Below are 17,813 nucleotides of genomic sequence, written 5' to 3' on the forward strand. Positions count from 1 at the left end.
GTATGTCCTGCCGTGTGAATATGAAAATAAACCCAGGAGTTTACCCCAGAGCTTTATCCAGAGCTGTGCACAAGCTTCGGGCATCACGGGTGGGAGCAGATCTGGAAGGGGCGGGCGCCGAGCCACCCTGGGGCCTCCAAGCACTGACCACAGTGCCACAGACCCTCCAAGGAGCTCTGAACTGGTCATGGCAATAAAACAGAGCCTCTCGGAGACCCTGAAACCCCAAATACTATGATTTGAAGAATCTGGTTTCTCTCATAAATCGATTTCAGAAACATGAAAATGTGTTTCCCCCTGGATTTGTGTCCTGAGCCTGGACTTTCCCTGGCTCTCGGGGACACGGGCCCTGTCACGTTCCTGAATCATTGGCCACATGACCTATTTGTCATCAGTTAAGCTTGTTCTCGGTTTAAAGTCTAACATGGCAAAGACCAAAGATAACCCCACAAAGCTCTTTGTTCCCCAGGCCTTTTTAAGGGACCGAAGGGGTCCTGAGACCCACTGGTCCTGTCAGCGAGTATTCGGAGGTCTCCACCTGCCATTAGAGCTGACCCTCCAGAACCTCTGGTCATGTCCGGAACACAGGCAGGGTTTCTCCTGGGTATGGGCCTGAGCAGAATTGCTGGGAGCTGGAGGTGTGAGGTCCAGCTTTATAGGCTGATGCCTATGAGTGTTTCCCCAGGGCTGGATGATTTGTCCCCGCCGGCAGCCCGTAGTAGTGGCCCCCAGGTCCTGCTACCTGGTGTCAGGTACCGAGCAACCTGCGTGTGCGCTGACCCTCCACTTGGACGGTGTCCACGTGTGCACCGTGGCTGTCCTGCGTTTCTCTTGTCACCAGTGACTGACCCTCTCCATCTGCATCCCCTCCACCAGAAGGGTGACTGCTCAGGTCTTATTGCCCATTTTCTACTGGTTTTTCTTTTTTCTTGTTAATTCTGGGGTGTTTTTATATATGGTTGAAAACATGCCTTGAATTTTAGTACAGAATACGAGCAAGTGTTCTTCCGACCTGAATCTGAGAGAAGGCCGCCCCACGGTCTGTCAGCAGCCGTGCCGTCTGCCGGCTGTGCGGCCTCTTGGTTCTATTTCATTCCGCTGGTCGTTCCTGCCCACCCTGCCCGGGCACGTGCTGTCACGTCCCAGAGCTTCCTGCAAACCCAGCATTGCCAGAGCAGGGCCCCTGCTCTGGGTGTCGCCGGCATCCCCAGCCCTTTACTGTCCTAGGTGTGTTCTAGATTCAGCTCCCAAGGCCGTGACGCCCCGGAGGCGCCGTGCCGGGTCCGCAGGCCGCCGAGCACGTGCAGTGCCTCTCGCTTCGTGTCCTCAACGTCTTGCTGAGGGGACCCCCGCCAGCAGCCCCGCCAGGGTACCAGGCACAGCTGGTAAAAGGCAGTTTTCTCACAACACTTGCCACTAACTGCCAGGAGCCAGTGCAGAGCCCACAAGTGGAGGGCTCAGGCCCACAAGACTGCCCCCACTCTAGACCAGGGGACCCACTGTCCAACGTCACCAGAAATCGGGTTCCCACGACCCCCGCCTCTGGTTCAGTAATTTGCTAGAATGGCCCACAGAACTCAGGGAAACACTGGTTTCTTACAAGGGACACAGATGAACAGCCAGATGGAGGCGTCCGTAGGGTGGCATCTGGGAGCTTATGTCCCCGTGGAGCTGGGGTGCACCCCCAGATGTGTTCACCAGCCCCGTCTTCTAGGGGTTTTGTGGAGGTTCTGTTACGGTGGCACGGCTTGATTAACTCACTGGCCACTGGTGATTGGCTCAGCCTCCAGCCCCTCTTCCCTCCCTGAGGTTGGGGGTGGGGCCTAAGTTCCAAGCTCTAATCAGGGTTGGCTCCTCGGGCGACCAGCCCATCCTGAAGCTCTCCAGCGCCCTCAGTCGCCTCGTCAGCGCAGTCACGAATCACAGAGGCTTTCCGATCCCCGTGCCAGGAGCCAGGACAAAACCAGATAGACGTGTTGTCTTCTGCTGCAGTATCACGCCATGCCACCACTGTACTCCCGGCACCTGGACCCCAGAGCCCGCCTCCCCAGCAGCCCCACCCTCACCCCCAGGGCCTGCTCAGACCGCTTCAGCTTCCCCAGGTCGGCATGCATCAGGGTGCTTCCCCCCGGGCCTCCTCAGCAGTGACCGCCCCTCCTGCAGGCCCCCCCAGTGGTGGCCTTGCCGGGCTTCTCCCGGCCCCGGGCTCTCCCGGACTCAGGAACGTGTTTCCTTCATCCCGGTTGACCCAGCAAGGCCAGGTGTGTGGTCGTAGGAAACACGTACGTTGGTCTCTGCCCCTGGCTCCTGACATGGGGCTCCTTGTAAATTCCCAAGTGACAAGAGCACCAGGAGCCCCATTTGTCCTAATAAGGTGACTCTGGGTGGCTCCTGGGCGGAGGCTGGTCGCCAGGAAGACCAAGCCAGGATGAGAGCCTTGGCGCTTACAGGGCCACCCCACGCCCATTCTCCGGAGTAGGGAGGGGACTAGAGATGGAGTTACCCGTGGATCAGGCCTCCATGCCGTTCCCGCAGCATAAGGCTCGGGGGGGCCGGGTCGCAGACACATCCACATACCAGGAGGGTGACACACCCCACTCCACGGGGACACAGGTGGCAGCCTGGCTTTGTGACGGGTGTCTGAAGCGAGGACAGTCCTGTGGGACTGAGCCCTTAACCTGTGGGATCCGACACCATCTCCAGGTGGGTGGTGTCAGAACTGGACTGAACTGTAGGACACCCATGCGGGGGTCACGGAGGACTGCTTGATGTGGGGAAACCCCGCACATGTGGTGACGGGAGTGAAATGTTCTGTGTGCAAGTAAAGGAGACTCACAGGTGAGAAAGACACAGGAGGGAAGAGCGGGGTTTTCCCGACTTGGGAGGTAAACAAAACTGAGTTTTTCCAATTTACCAGACCATCCAAAGACGATGAACTTCTGTCAAATCTCTTCCCTCTATTGAATTAATAATTACGTTGAGAAATAAAACCAAAGGGAAAAGCCATGTTAGAAGACATCAAACTGAATGGGAATTCCCTGGTGCCCACCCACCCCACCCCCTGCAGGCCGCAGTGCTGGGGGAGAAAGAAAGAAAGAAAACATCAACGTGAAAATAAGGAAATTGGCTCAGACATTTAGCTGCATGTTTAACAAGACACCGGCTGTCTGTTGAGACAAGCTGCACTCAGGCACCCAGGCCGCGGCCCTCTCCTCGCTGGGCAGCTGCACGGGGCGAGGTCAGCCCGGCGGGAGCCTGTGTGCAGCCAAAGGGCAATTCCGAGGTCATCTCGCTTCCTCCGACGAGCCTTCTGGCAACTGCGAGGGTCCAAAGATGCAAGGCCGGAGCAGGGCTCCTGCTCGTGTGGAACTTGGGGAAAGAGACGACGTATCCCAAAAGGGGCCAATGAAAACATGCATAATACTTGAAAATGGCATTTGCGAGAAAATTATATTAAAGCATCCAGGAAGCATAATTCCACCAGAAAAAAATAAAAGAGGAGCAGAGAGTGGAGTAAAGGTAACTCGTCCCGTGGGGAGAATCCAGACAGAGGCAGATGGGAGACGGCCCTGCCTCGGCCCGGCCTGCGGTGCTTTGCTTCAGGAGGAGAAGCTACGTGAGTGAGCCAGCCTGCAGCTCTGCCCTCACACACACACACCAGGCACATGTCCTGCGGCTGCTCCTTTCCTGCGAGGAGCCGGAGCCTCTCCCCTGGGCCACCGGGCACCACGAGTGTCACTCTGCTCATGGCGTTTTCCCCCAGGAAGGTTTAAGCTCTGTGTGGCTACATCAGTCGACCTTTTCTCTCCTGGCTCCTGAGCCATGTCTCCTGATGAACCCCCGTGTCTCCTCGTGACCCTCATCCCCCTGGGGGAGCACGAGGGCCTGCCGCTTACCCGAGCCCGCCGTGGGGTCACAGGCCTGGAGCCTGTGTGGGCAGGACGCCGTCGGACACCGCCCTAAGAGGAAGGAGGGTGTCTCTGGACGCAGCTGCTGCCCTGGTCTGGTTCACAGACACCATGCTCAGGTGGGTCTCGCCGCCAGGGCTCGGTGGGGACCCTCACAGCCGGGCTTATACTGGGCCCTCCCCTGCTGGGCTGGACAAATGACCCACGCCTCGGGCAGCTCCCCTGGGAGGAGGGCATGGGGTCCACACCCAGGCGTGGCAACTAGGACTGAGGCTGCCATGGTTACCTCCCACCCCCAACCCCTCCCTCAGGAGCTGGCAAGGCCTCCCCAGGCTCCTGCTGCAGCTACAGGCCTGACAGAGGGTGAGGAGGGGCAACCCAGGCCCTGGGGTCCTCCCGCCCCGCAGGCGCAGGAGGCTGGCCTGGAGCCCAGCCCGGACTTACGTGCTAAGGGCGGCCACTGAGGGACCGGCCACGTGCCACACGGTGGGCAGGAAGCTGGCAGCAGGAGGGAGGGCAGTGGCGGAGACCACCGGGGGCCACGTGGAGTAACCCGCCGGGGAGCCAGGAGTGGGGCTGGCCTGCAGCGGGGCTGGGGGCGCGTAGTGGTAATGGTGGTGCACAGAGGGCGGCTTCTGCCTCTTGGCTCGCAGGACGGCGGGGCGAGCCCACTGCAGGTCCTCAGCATGACACACACCAGGGCGTTTCAGCGGGCCCCCCGCTGCTCCTGGGCTCCCCTCCCCCCCACGCGGCTCCTGACTCGGGATGGGGTCAGGGTCAGAGCAGCGGTGGGCAGGGGTCCAGGAGGGCAGGAGGGTGGGGGCAGGCTCCAGCAGAGCTCATCCGGCTCAAGGGGGCCTGAACTGCGCAACCCGTTCCTCATCTGGGTGGGACTGGGGGCGCTGGGGAGCTTCAAGCTGGAGCACAGAGCCGGAGCCAGAAATGTGTTTCTCAGAGCTCCACAGATGCGTGGATTTCTGGAGGAAGAGCCACCAGCTCCTCTGGACTTGGTTTGGGGGTGGAGCCTACCTGCGGGGGGCGGCGCGGGGGGCCGGGCACGAGCGCTGACGGGGGCAGGGCTCTGAGCATCAGGTTCTGCATGAGGATCTGGTGCATCTGTGCGTTCTGCATCAGCATCATCTCCGCCACGTCTGAGGGAGGGCACGGAGGGCTCGGTCACGCACGGACGGCCGCCGATGACCGGGCCGCTCCCGGCACGGAACTCAGGTGGAGCAGACGCAGAGCTCTGCGAGCAGGCGTGGAGTCCTGTGGGCCTGCGGGTCCCAGGCCGTGTTCGCAGACGTGTCCTTTTGAGCCCTATTGATGGTGGAGCCTTCTTGCTACTGGATTCCTCACGTGCGTCCGCTGGGCTGCGTGGTGGCCCCGACGGTATCCACATCCTAATCCCCAGGACCTCTGAATGTGGTCTGATTTGGAAAAAGGGTCTTCGCAGGTATGATAAGGATCTTGAGATGAAATCACCCAGGGGAGCCCTAAACCCAAGGTCAGTGTCTTCCTGAGCGAGAGGCAGACGGAGCTCTGAGACAGAGGAGGAGGCAAGACACAGAGGAGGCGGGCAGAGGCTGGAGGGACACCCAGAGCCCCAGGAGCTGGAGGGGCAGGAAGGACCCTCCCTGGGCGCCTTCGGAGGGCGCACGGCCCCGCCACACCTTGAGTTTGGACCTCAGCCTCCAGACTGTGAGCAGACACATTCCTGTGGTTTCAGGCCACCCGGCTTGTGGCGCTTTGTTGCAGCCACCCGGGAAGGTAATATATTCACCAACTCAGGACACTATGAAACGCTAATTTTGGTCAGTGTGGGACATAAATGTTGCTTCTTTCCACAGCAACTAGGCCCTGGAAATTAGGTGGCCCTCCAGGCTCTGTTGGCCTCACCAAAGGAAGGCGAGCCTCTAAGGACCACTCACACTCGCAGCCAAGCAGATGGGGCCTGCAGGCCTGGGGTGGGGCTTCCGCAGGCGCTTTGGGGCTGCGGCTGCAGCAGACAGCCTCCCACTCAGGCCGCTCTCCCAGGCCTCCCTGAAGGTGTGGACTCGCCAAGCCTCCACAATCACGTGGGCCAATTCCTTAAAACACGTCTTTCTTGCTGTATTACACACCCTGCTGGTTCTGTTTCTCTGCAGAGCCCCGACTGGCACAGATGTCGGCACAGGGCCGGGGGGGCTCTGGGGAGGGGGCCAGAGCCAGACTGCTAGTGCAGAAGCTGAGTCTGGCAGCCCCACAGGGGGCAAAGGCCCTTGAGGAGACCCACGTGGGCCTGGGCCTGGGGGCAGCCCCGCCCACAGTGAGCCCTCTGAGAGGGAACCCTCCCCATCAGCCCTGCAGGCCCCCGGTAAAATCGAGCGTGACAAGATTAGTCGACAGGTGGGGGGTAGAGAAATGGACCCACGTCTGCAGCCTCACCACAAGGGCACACGTCAGTGCAGTGGGCAAACGGTCTTCAGTAAAGGGCAGGGGGTCAAACTGGTATCGACGGCAAAATTAATAGCATTGATCCCTAATTCACAACACACACAGAAGTCCATTGCAGGTGGATCGTAAATCTAAATGTGAAAGGAAATACAGCCGCAGAAGAAAATACCGAAGAACGTCTTCCTGACCTTGACGGGTAAAGACTTCTTAAACAGGACACAAAAGGTACCAACCATAAAGAGTAAAGCCTGAAAAACTGAACTTCACCAAAATTGAGAACTTCTCTTTATCCAAAGACACCACGAAGAGAGTGCAAGGGCCACAAAAAGGACTTGCTGTTTGCAATACATATGTCAAAATGACCCATTTTTAGAATACATAAAGAATTCCTAGAAATCAATAAAAGAGGCAGAAAACCTGAAAGAAAAATGGGCAAAATACTTGAATGGGAACTTCACAAAAAAGCATGTTCAAATGGCGAAAAATATATGAAAAGGTGAAGTGCAAATTAAAACCAGAATAAGCTACCATGACCTGCCCACCAGATTGGTGAAAATGAAAAATTCTGAAAACATCAAGTGTTGGTAAGTTGCTGTGGGCAACCGAAATTCTCCTCCCCTCCCGTGCGGTGTACATGGGTACAGGCACTTTGGAAAACTGTCTGGCAGTATTTCCTAAGCAGCCATCCCCTCCCCGGGTGTGTGCCCCACAGACACGGGCACGTCCGTTCACCAGAAGGCACGCAGAGCAGCACTGCGGCTACAGCCCAGCTGCACAGAACCGGAACGCCCAACCCCCCAAATGGGCCCACGGTTTGAGGGACTGAATAGCGTGGTGGCTAAAGAATGGCCCCAGCGATGTCCACACCCTGATCCCAGAACCTGCGAACGTGTTCCGTTACACAGCAAAAGGGACTCGCAGATGTGACGAAGTTAAGACTCCTGAGATGGGATGGAAGCGACCTGAGTCTCCACCCACGGATGAAGGGGTAAGTAAAATGGGGTCCATCCACACAGTGGGATATTACTCAGCCTTAAAAAGGCAGGATGCTCTGACACAGGCTACAACATGTATGAACCTTGAGGACGTTATGCTCGGTGACATATGCCAGACACAAAAAGACAAATACTGTGTGATTCCACTCTTACGAGGCATGTAGCCCAATCAAAATCAAGAAGATGGAACACAGACTGGTGGGCGCAAGGGGCTGGGGGAGGGGGCTGGGAAGCTGTTCCCCAGGTACAGAGTTTCAGTTTTACACGACGGAAAATTCTAAAGATCTGTTGTACAACAGTGTTGAATATAGTTAGCATGACTTAAACATGGTTACGATGGTCAACTTTATGTTATGTGTTTTTTACCACAATTTTTTAAATTAATTTTTTTTAAAAAGGATCTTCAGATAGGGAGATTATCTTGGATTATCTGCGTGGTCCCAATGTCATCACAGGGGTCCTTAGAAAGTGTTGGGAGAAAATAACTATCAACCTACACTTGAATATCCAGCAAAACTAGTGTTTAAGAACAAGGGGAAATAAAAAGAAGGTGAACACTAAGGGAGCTTCAAAAGCCTCTCCTGCAGGACCTTGTAAAAGACTTGTTCCCAGATGATAGGAAGGGATTCCAGAAGGACGGTCTGAGAGACAATAAAGGGTGAGTTAATTCAAATGTATTTTCTGTATGACGTTATACCAGTGTCTTTTTTGTGAAGTTTTCCGAAAAGGTAGAACTGATGTGGAGAGCAGTCACGGGGAGTGGGGTGGGGTGAAGCTCCAGAAACCGCGTGTCCAACTTCATAGGAAGCAGCCCAGCAGTTCTCCAAAGGGGTTGTTGTAGTACTTTTGAGATTCCCTATTTTTACATTCAAGTATTTGATCCAGTTGGAATTTGTTTTGGTATAAGGAGTGGGGTAAGGAACGTGACTTTACTTTTCTGAATAACTAGCTACTTACTGACTGTTTCATTTTTACCAGTGATTTTAAATGCACTTTTAAAAGCCACACAGACACTTGCGTGTGCGCGCGCACACACACACACACACACACACACGCACAGGGTATGCTGGGTTCACCTCTACACACACACACACACACACACACACACACACACATGCACAGGGTATGCTGGGTTCACCTCTAGAGCCTGACAGTCACTAAAGTTCATCTGGAAAAACCAAGGAGGGTGGTGAGGAGAGACCAGTGGGCTGATCTCTCTGCACCTCCAGGCCACCTTCGTGTGTGTCACGGTGAGAACGGTCCCCCTGGGGGGCTGCAGGCCGCCATGGACCAGGCCTGGCATGTACCACGTACACGGTGGTGCTACAGTCACGGGGACAGAGTTGAGAACACTCATCAGGTGATTCTACACACAAGTCTGCCTCGGACTCTCAACACCTCCCATCGTTAGGGAAACGCAAACTACAACCCCAGTGACCGACTACCACCCCTACTAACACGGCTGACCGCACCACATGTGGGCGAGGGTGTCGAGGAACTGGACCTCTCACACATGGCAGTTTTAAGCACACACCTGCCATGATTCAGCCATTCCAGTCCTAGATATTCACCAAGGAGAAATAAAAATGTACATCCAGACTCAGATGTGAGTGTCCATGGAGCTTTTGTGGTGATAACCAAAACTAGAAATGACCCAGATGTTCATCAGCAGGTGAAAGGATAACAAACCAGTCCATCCACACAATGTAAGGTCACTGGGCAATTTCAAGGAGCCATGGTTTGCTACACCCAACAAGAGCGATGAGTCTGAAAACAGTGCCACTGAGCGAAAGAAGCCACACAGAAAAGAGTGCATACTGTGTGATTCCACCCATACAAAAACCTAGGAGACGCAAACTGACGCAGAGTGACAAAGCAGGTAGGACGGCGGGAGAAGGCGCCTGAGGTGATGCCGTGTTCACTGCCTTGATTTAGTGATGGGTTCACAGGTGTGTACAGGTGTCAAAACTATCAAATTGTACACTTTAACAGTGTGCAATTTATTCCATGTCACCTCAATAGAGCTGTTCTAAAATTCAAGTATTTAAAAGTTACTTAAAGAGAAAAGCAGTTTAACCAAGGGTTTTTGGAAGCTAATCACTGGATGAGTTGGGTTGGAACACAGTTCTTTCAAATCTGAGTCCAGGCTTCTTCCCTCAGGGATATCCATCAGTAAGGATTTTTCAAAGTGAAATTATTTTCACGTTGGTAAATACATAGCTTCAGTTGAGTAGTCAAAAGCTGGCCCTAAAATACTACCCTGCTTACAAAACTATTTTTTCAGTAGAGAATTGCGTAAACCAATGACGACATTCGTTATGAACACTTACCTTCCTTGATGCTTCCTGACTGCTGAGTGGGGAAGGCCTGGGGAAGGGGAATCTGTGCGATGAGTGGCTGCTGAGGCAGCTGCTGGATGATGGTGGTGGGAGGTGGGGGTGCCTAGAAAAGCCAGACGACCCATTACCTGAATGTGCCCTGGGAATAGTGACCTACAGAACCACCCACCACCCATCCACCCACCATCCACCCATCCATCCAACATCCACCCGCCATCCATCCATCAATCCATCCCCCACCCATCCATCCATCCATCCACCCACCCATCATTCCATCCCCCCATCCATCCATCCATCCATCATCCATCCATCCATCCATCCATCCACCCATCATTCCATCCCCCCATCCATCCATCCATCCCCCATCCATCCATCCATCCATCCATCATCCATCCATCCATCCATCCACCCACCCATCATTCCATCCCCCCATCCATCCATCCATGCCCCATCCATCCATCCATCCATCCACCCATCATTCCATCCCCCCATCCATCCATCCATCCATCCACCCATCATTCCATCCCCCCATCCATCCATCCATCCCCCATCCATCCATCCATCCATCCATCCATCCATCCACCCATCATTCCACCCCCCCATCCATCCATCCATCCATCCACCATCCATCCATCCACCATCCATCCATCCATCTACCATCCTTCCACCTACCATCCACCCATCAATCCATCCATCCGCCATCCACCCATCCGTCCCCCCATCCATCCATCCACCCACCCATCCATCCATCCATTCATCCACCATGCAACATCCACACACCATCCATCCATCCACCCATCCATCCATCCATCCATCCATCCACCATCCATCCATCCATCCATCCACCCATCCACCCACCATCCATTCATCAATACACACATCCATCCACCAGCTATCCATGGGGGACTTTAAATGAGAAACCCTAGAGGTTAAACAGATGGCTGAATAGATAAATATTTGAGTCTGGGTATCACTTAGGACGTGGAATGTTATGGACTGAATGTTTGTCCCCCCTCAAATTCATATGTTGAAGCCCTAACCTCCAAAGTGACTACATTTGGAGATGAGGCCTATGAGGCGGTGATAAAGGGAATGAGGTCGTAAGAGTGGGGCTGTAGTCCGATAGGGCTGGTGTCCTTGTAAGAAGAGAAAGAGACACCAGATGCTGTCTGCCCCATGAGGATACAGTGAGAAGGCGGCCACCCACCAGCCAGGAGAGCACGCTCATGGGAACTGCATTGGCTGGCACCTTCATCTGGGACGTCCAGCCTCCAGACTGTGAGAAGGTAAACGTCTGATGTTTAAGCACCCAGACTGTGGTATTTTGTAATGGAGCCCAAGCTGAGTAAGACAGGGTGTTTTTCATGTTTCCCACATTTCCCGGCTTTAGTGGGCTAAGCTCGTCCCTGCTTCCATTAATTCTGCTTTAATAGAGGCATCCAAGGATCTTGGCTTGGAAATACCCTCTGGCTTCCCTCCTGAGTTAAAATAAATGCACAAAAATTTTGGGCGCACACCAGGTGTTGATTTCTATTTTAATCCTCTTCTGGATGCACAAGGCCCTACCCTGTCCCTTCTCTCTCGGTTCACGGAAAGGATGGCATAGACCAGGGTTGGCAAACTTCCTGTGAAGGGCTGGACAGTGTATCGTTCCCGCTTTGTGGCCACACGGCTTTGGTTGTAACTGCTCACCTCTGCCTTTGTAGCTGGAAAGCAGCACCAGACATGTAAGCACTTACTAACCCTGAGATGTGTGTTTCATATCATTTTCATGTGTTACAAACTATCCTTCTTCCCCTGACTCTTTCCCAAACATTTAAAAGTGTACCACCCCTCTCGGTTCACAGGTCGTACTGACACAGGTGGCAGCCAGCTTGGCCTGTAGCCACAGTCGGCCGCCCCCCGCACACCACCCCCCGCCCCGCACAGACCAGCAGGCAGTCCCAGCGGCGGTGCTGTCGCGGCAGAGGGGACCTCCTACCCCAGAGTCTGTGGGAAATTCAAGGCCCCTGCTTGCTCTCGTGGTGTCACTGGGGCTGAGACTGAAACACCCAAGCATGACTGGGCCTGAGGAACTGCAGTGAGTATGAGCACGTTTGGGACTGGGGGAGCCTCCAGAACCTACACCCTCAGCCCACCATTCCTGGGGCAAAGGGGGCTCTGGGGGCTCTGCTGGCACGCCCCTTCCCTCTCTGTTCCCTCCACATGGGCTGCCAGGTCCCCTCTCAGAGGATAAACGCCCTCCAGGTCACGGACCCAGCCTGTGGGCACCACCAACCTCCCTGGCCAGCCGATCCAGAACCTTCTCAACTTGGCCCTGCCCACCTCCTGCCTTGTCTTCTCCGCAGGCACTCAACCCCCGAGGCCGCAGCCCGCCAGGCACCAGCTGCCACCCTTCCTTCCTCTGGGCATCCAGCTGCCCCCGATACAATCCCTTTTGCTTAAGAAAGTCAGAGTTGCTTTCCATCGCTTGTAACCCAGGATGCTGAACGTAGGCGTGAGGATCTCAGAAGTGGAGCAGTCTTCCACCTTTTACAGTTCTGCCCTGGAGACTAGCGGCTAAGCTTCCCCAGTCATTATGAGGTTTCGGAAAGGAGCTGACACACTTCTTCCCCAAATTCAGGCCCTCCTGATACTGAAACCCCCTAATACTTCTGCTCCTAGCACAAAGGTTAGGACATGGGGCAGAGCTGGGACCCCAGCCTCTCACCTGTAATGAGGAGATAAGCACCCCCTACCCCCAGCCAGTTCTCAGGGCACCTGTGAGGCCTGATGACACACGTGAGCCCCGACAGAGCCAGACACGGACTGCAGCCACTGCCGCCGCTTAGCCCACGGCCCCTTCCGCGTACTTCCCTAAGGTGCTGAGAGAGGCGAGAGACGGAGGTGTGGAGACGCCGCCATCCCTGCTTAGGTGAGAGGTCTCTGGGGGCGTGGCACCCTCCCTGCGTTGGTTCTGTCCCCCAGATTCACCACGAGGAAGACTTACCGGGTGTTGGGTGATCTGCGGTGGGTCCAGGGTGGGTGGGGCCGGGGAGACAGCGGGGTGGACGCCCACGGGGGGCACCTCTGGGGGCAGCACTGACCCACGGGCTCCTCCGTCCAGCCCCCTCCAGGCGCGGGCCCTGGAGACCTCTTCCAGGAGGTGCTGTTCCTGGAACGCCAAAGCAGAGCCTGTGCTTGGAGGCGGGGAGCTGTGACACCCGGAGCGGGCTGGCGTGTCCCAGGCCCTCACCCCGCCTGGCACGACAGCGCCAGCGCACAGGCGTGTGGCCCCCTGTGGGGGAGCGGCCCCAGGACCACCTGCCACCCCCGTGCACCAGGCTCCCTCCCACCCCCGACCCGGGCGCACGATCAGATGGTAGGCCCAGGGCACAGCTGGGTCGGAGTTGGAGCCAGGCCCTGGAGGCAAAGCCTGAGGGCCCTTGCATGGTGCACACAGGAGAAATTGACCCCAAACGACTTTTTCCAGCCTATAGAGGATATTCTTTCTCTCCAGCATGCTTCCAGGTCGACTTCACTACAAAGCAGTGAGTTTATCACAACTATTGTTTGGACCCGAACGCACCCCTTCCCATGGTCATTCCCTGCTGCTGGTGCCTCTGGTTTGGATGAAGCCCTGGTCATCTTGGAATCCCACTTCCGGGGGAACCGGACCCTTCACACGGCATTTCCACCTCTGATCAAGTGCAACCAGAGCAGTTTTTTTCAGCTAACAGCCCCCTGCGAGAGCCCAGCCTAGGGGAAACAGGCGAGTTCGCCTCTCTCCATGGAGTCCGTGACTGGGGAGTGAGGCCCCTCAGCTGCTCAAGTCCATCAGCTGTCCACCCCCAAGTCGCAAACATCAGAACCAGCATGGGTTCCAGAAGGGCCCCCACCTCCACTGGCCCGTGTTTGCTCTGAGCTCAGGCCGCAGTTTCAGCTGCAGCGAGCTCAGGCCAAGGCTCCCTGTGGCCGCATGGCCTACCCAGAGTCTCTGCAGAAGGTCCTTCCTCATCCGCAGAGCGCTCCGCAGGGCGGCCTCTGGCCCATCCTCATTTCCTGGAGGGAAGCGCGTGCTTCAGGGCTCAGCACTGCGGACCCCGGCAGCGCCCATCCCCGGGACCTGCACGCCTGTCCCGGAGAAGGAGGGAGGTGCCTGGGGACGGAGCTTGGGGGGCTGCCCCGTGGGGATTACGTGGGCAGTGGTGGGGGGCATTCGGGGAGCTCAGTCTCTCAGGGGGGTCTGTCTTACTCCTGGAAAGGAGCCGGAAGTTGCAGAGTGACCATTTCCCCTGGGGCCCGAGCACCCTGTTGCTCCTGCGCCTTTGCCAGAAAGTCCCTCGGGCTCCACAGGACGCGGCGAGAGGAAGGAGGCCCGCACAGGATTCGGGATGGGGCCAAGAGCCCAGCCTCCTGTCACCTGGAGCCACCCCGCAGCCGCAAGCGGCCTGGAGGCTGGCGCGGTCCACGGAGCCTCAGGGAACGGTTCCTGCAGCGTCCTGGAGACCACGCCTCTGGTGGTCCCTGAGCTCCTTTCCTCTGGGTGCACGGGCCTGCCCCTCCCCGCAGGCCTGCCGCCTGCCCCTAGAGCTGGCGATGCCCGGGCTGCCTGTCCTCTGGGGTCCCCACTCCCCCTCCAGGAGTCCCCACTTCCCTGGCCCCTTTGTACTGTTCCATGTTCTGCGCTTGTCCTCGGTCATGTGACCTGGTTTGGGATTTATCTTTCTATCTGGATTTGGGCCCTGGGCTCTGTCTGCTGCACTTGGGAGCTGCCTGGAACCCCCGCAGCCCAAGGGGCTACGCCACGTAGTAAAGAACAAGCAGCGTCTCCCCAGCACCTCGCCTAGATGTCCCTGAGCCCGGAGCCCGTCACCAGGGAAAGCGGTCCTTGCCCTGGGTCCTGTGGCTTGAGCATCGGACCGCCAGCCAGGCTGGGGACGACGGGGTGTCTGGTCTGGGCGCCCGAGGATGTGCAGGCCGACACGGATGGCGTAGGCCCTCCACACCCACACCGCAGAGCAAGCTCAGGGCAACATGGTCTGATGCAGGTGTGGCCACTTCCGATCGAGCTGGGCAGCCTGGGCTGGTTATCGAACCTCTCTGGGTCTCTAGCGCTCAACTGTGCAACAGCAATGATGAACGGGCCCTCCTGGGTATGCAGACTGGATGTGGTACGATATGAGGGTGTGTGTGTGTGAGTGTGTGTGTGTGTGTGTTAAAGACACAACAAAGGCCTTGCCGCTCTGAAAGTAAAGAAGTTCAGAGGACAGTCTCGCCATAAGCGGAGGTTGCTCCGGGGCCTGCGCAGCTTCAAGCAGCCCGGGCTCTTACCGGGCGTGAGGTGGGGGTCCTCAGAACCCGCTTCTACATCCTCGCGCTCCTGCTTCAGCTTCTGTGAGGAGAAGAGAGCAGGACGAGGTGCGTGCTCTGGGCGCAGGCTCGGTGTGGGGGGCCAGGCCGGGCACCAGCGCCCAGACGGAGCGGCTGGGAGCAGGAAGCGTGTGAGGCGGACCGCGGGGCAGTAGCCAGGGTGGGACCCGGAGGCCACGCTCCCCATGCGACGCACACACGCTCCCCCCTGAAACCCCCAGGCCCCTGCAGGAGGCTGTCTGAAGAGCCTGACCAGGCCGGCCCTGTGTCCTGACCACCCTGACTGCCGCACTGAGCCCTGGGCCGAGCAGCCGCTGTCTGGGCCAGTTCTGGGGTGAGCCCTGCTGCCCCTGTGGGCAGCCCTCGGGGGCAGAGGAACAGAGCAGGCAGGTGAGGTGGGGGGAGCCGTGAGGGGCCCGCAGACCCTTGGAGGAGGAGAAGGAGGCCGGCCTGAGGGCGTCCACTGGCTGCCCGCCCCAGGCCTGGCCGAGACGCCGCACCCGGTAGGGTCTGTCTTCCCTTAAACTCGGAAGCCGGGAGGCCCCGAGGCGGAGTGTCAGGGCGCCCTGGCAGTGCTCTGGGGGTGCGGGCCTGCCTCCTGGCTGCAGAAACTGCCAGGAGAACCTACTTGGTTCTGTACAAACACAAAGAAGAAAAACCAAGGAACCACAGTTCTTCACTATGAGGCTAAAACCGCTGAAAAGGGTTTTGCTTTGGAAGTGGGCTCATTACAGGTATAATCTTACCTTTCAAAGCTGTGCTTCTGTAACAAGCTGTTAAAAACACGAGTGCCCAGCTGTCTTACCTTCTCCAGGAGTTTCAGGGTCAGCCGGGTCAACCGATCTGCCACCGAGGAGTCCAGCATCCTGGGGCCACAGGAGGGGACGCCGCGGGCCCACCCCCTCCCCGTCTCAGTTCCCTCTGGAAGAACTGCTCAGCCAGAGAGAAGCAGCCCAACCCTGGGGTCACTGAAGGAATCCCACGCTGGGCTCGGTTTACCTTCTGGCCTCTATGGCCAGAGAAGAGCTTGGGGGGTGGGGGTGGCACACGCCCTGGACGCACAGTGTCGGGCATCGCCATGGTGGTTGCTAGGAGCCGCAGACATGGCGAGGCCCGGTTGCCAGGTTTCCACTGAGAGTCCTTCCCAGGCCCCGCCTGTCCCCATGCAGGGGTTACCAGTAAACACTGCTGATCCCCAGGTGTGGCCAGGCGGGGCTCCTTGGGAAGGAAAAAGTGGGCAGCAGCTGGGGCCCGAGGGGTAGAGCGCAGCCCTGGCGGGGAGGACAGAGCCCAGAGGATGGGGTGGGGGAGGAGGCATGGCATCCGTCCCCCACGCACCACAGGGGCCTGCCACCCCTGCCCTCAGTCCGTTATGGCCTCCAGGAGGCCAGCAAGCCCCTGGCCTTTCTTAGGGATCCTCCCAGCCAGACGGGAGTAAAGGCCAGAACACTGGAAGACAGGGTGCGACCACCACCTCCCTGCAGACTTCAGGAAACTCTGGGTGGCAAGGGGGTGGCACCAGGGAGCTGGCCAATGAGGTGTCTGGGGGCTTCTGGAACTCAAGGTGGGCTCACCCCACAGGCACCCAGCTGGCACCTCAGAGAACATGGGGCCACCCCGAGGCACCACCCCTCAGGGTGGATGTGATTCCAGCAGGGGGACTGCCCAGCCGGGACCCATGCCCAGAGAGGGGCAGGGGTTCCTAGTGTCTGAGGGGCAGGGGCACCTGGGAGGGGGACCATCAGTGGGTGACCCACCTGCCTGGCAGAGGGCATGTCCACAGGGCTGGCATGGGGAGGGGGTGTGAGGGGAGGGGAGGGGGTGTGCCCATCAAGGGAAGACTTTTCTAAATGATGCTTCACTTCAATGCTTCCCAGGAAGGGCAGTTTTGAGGAGTACTATTGTATTTTGTTTTATATTGTATCAATATGTACTGTATCTGGCATTTCGTAGGGTGTCCCTCTACTATTGGGATTTGTTTGATGATTTCTCACAATTGGACTGGGGTTATGGGTTTTTGGGAGGAAGACCACAGAGGCAAAAGGCCCTTCTCATCACGCCCCATCCAGGGTGTGTGCCGTCAACATGACCTACACTGTGGATGTTGACCTTAGTTACCTCGTGGAGGTGTGTCTATCAGGTTTCACCACTGCACAGCTACTACTTTTCTCTCCCTTTCCACATTGTTTTTTTCAGGAGGAAGTAGCTATGCACAGCCCATACATAAGGAGTGGGGGGTTATGTTTCCCTCCTTGAAGGTGAGTATCTACATATTTGGACAGCTGTTTAATTGTTAAAAATAAATTAAGAGTCAGATCCAACATTTACAGAATATCTAGAATAGCCATGGAAATGATTCTGGGGTTCCTCGGAACACAGTTTGAAAACCACTGGCCAAAGCAGCGTGGGCAAACACGTGGGCCCCCCACAAAGTTTTAGATGTACTGCAACATGTAAAGGTTGAGAGATTCAGGCGTAGATCTGAGTCTCTGACTGCTCTTGGGAAATCCGATCCTGTAGTCAGCTAGTGTTGCCTGCCTACCCCTGGTCTTATGAGGGCACCGCCTCATGTCTGTGAGCCAAGACTGGAAGCTCCACTCACCACACAAAGGGCTGTGGTCTGACTCAGGAGGGGGTTGAATTTCCAGGGCTCCCTGAAGATTTGTGTAAGTTGCGGTTGCTTAGACTCACACGTTTACACTGAGGTTGAAAGGTGAGCTTGTGTCAGTAAAGTCACTATAGCACGTTCGTGGAGGAGCATAGTTACTGCCACTCAGTCTCAGAGA

At 56.9% G+C, this 17,813-nt stretch overlaps 1 protein-coding gene across 1 annotated transcript; it reads right to left on the reverse strand.

Annotated features, from left to right (window-relative positions):
- Window positions 1-3,789: 3,789 nt before the first annotated feature.
- C4H21orf58 (chromosome 4 C21orf58 homolog) lies at window positions 3,790-15,892 on the reverse strand. Its single transcript, XM_059920032.1, has 8 exons — window positions 15,833-15,892; window positions 14,989-15,049; window positions 13,643-13,716; window positions 12,665-12,829; window positions 9,667-9,778; window positions 4,938-5,059; window positions 4,353-4,588; window positions 3,790-3,928 (listed from the first exon to the last, which is right to left on the reverse strand). The coding sequence occupies exons 1-8, from the start codon at window positions 15,890-15,892 to the stop codon at window positions 3,790-3,792; spliced, it is 969 nt and encodes a 322-aa protein (XP_059776015.1).
- Window positions 15,893-17,813: the final 1,921 nt, after the last annotated feature.

This window comes from Balaenoptera ricei, chromosome 4 (assembly GCF_028023285.1).
Source record: "Balaenoptera ricei isolate mBalRic1 chromosome 4, mBalRic1.hap2, whole genome shotgun sequence".
Classification (NCBI taxonomy): Eukaryota; Metazoa; Chordata; class Mammalia; order Artiodactyla; family Balaenopteridae; genus Balaenoptera; species Balaenoptera ricei.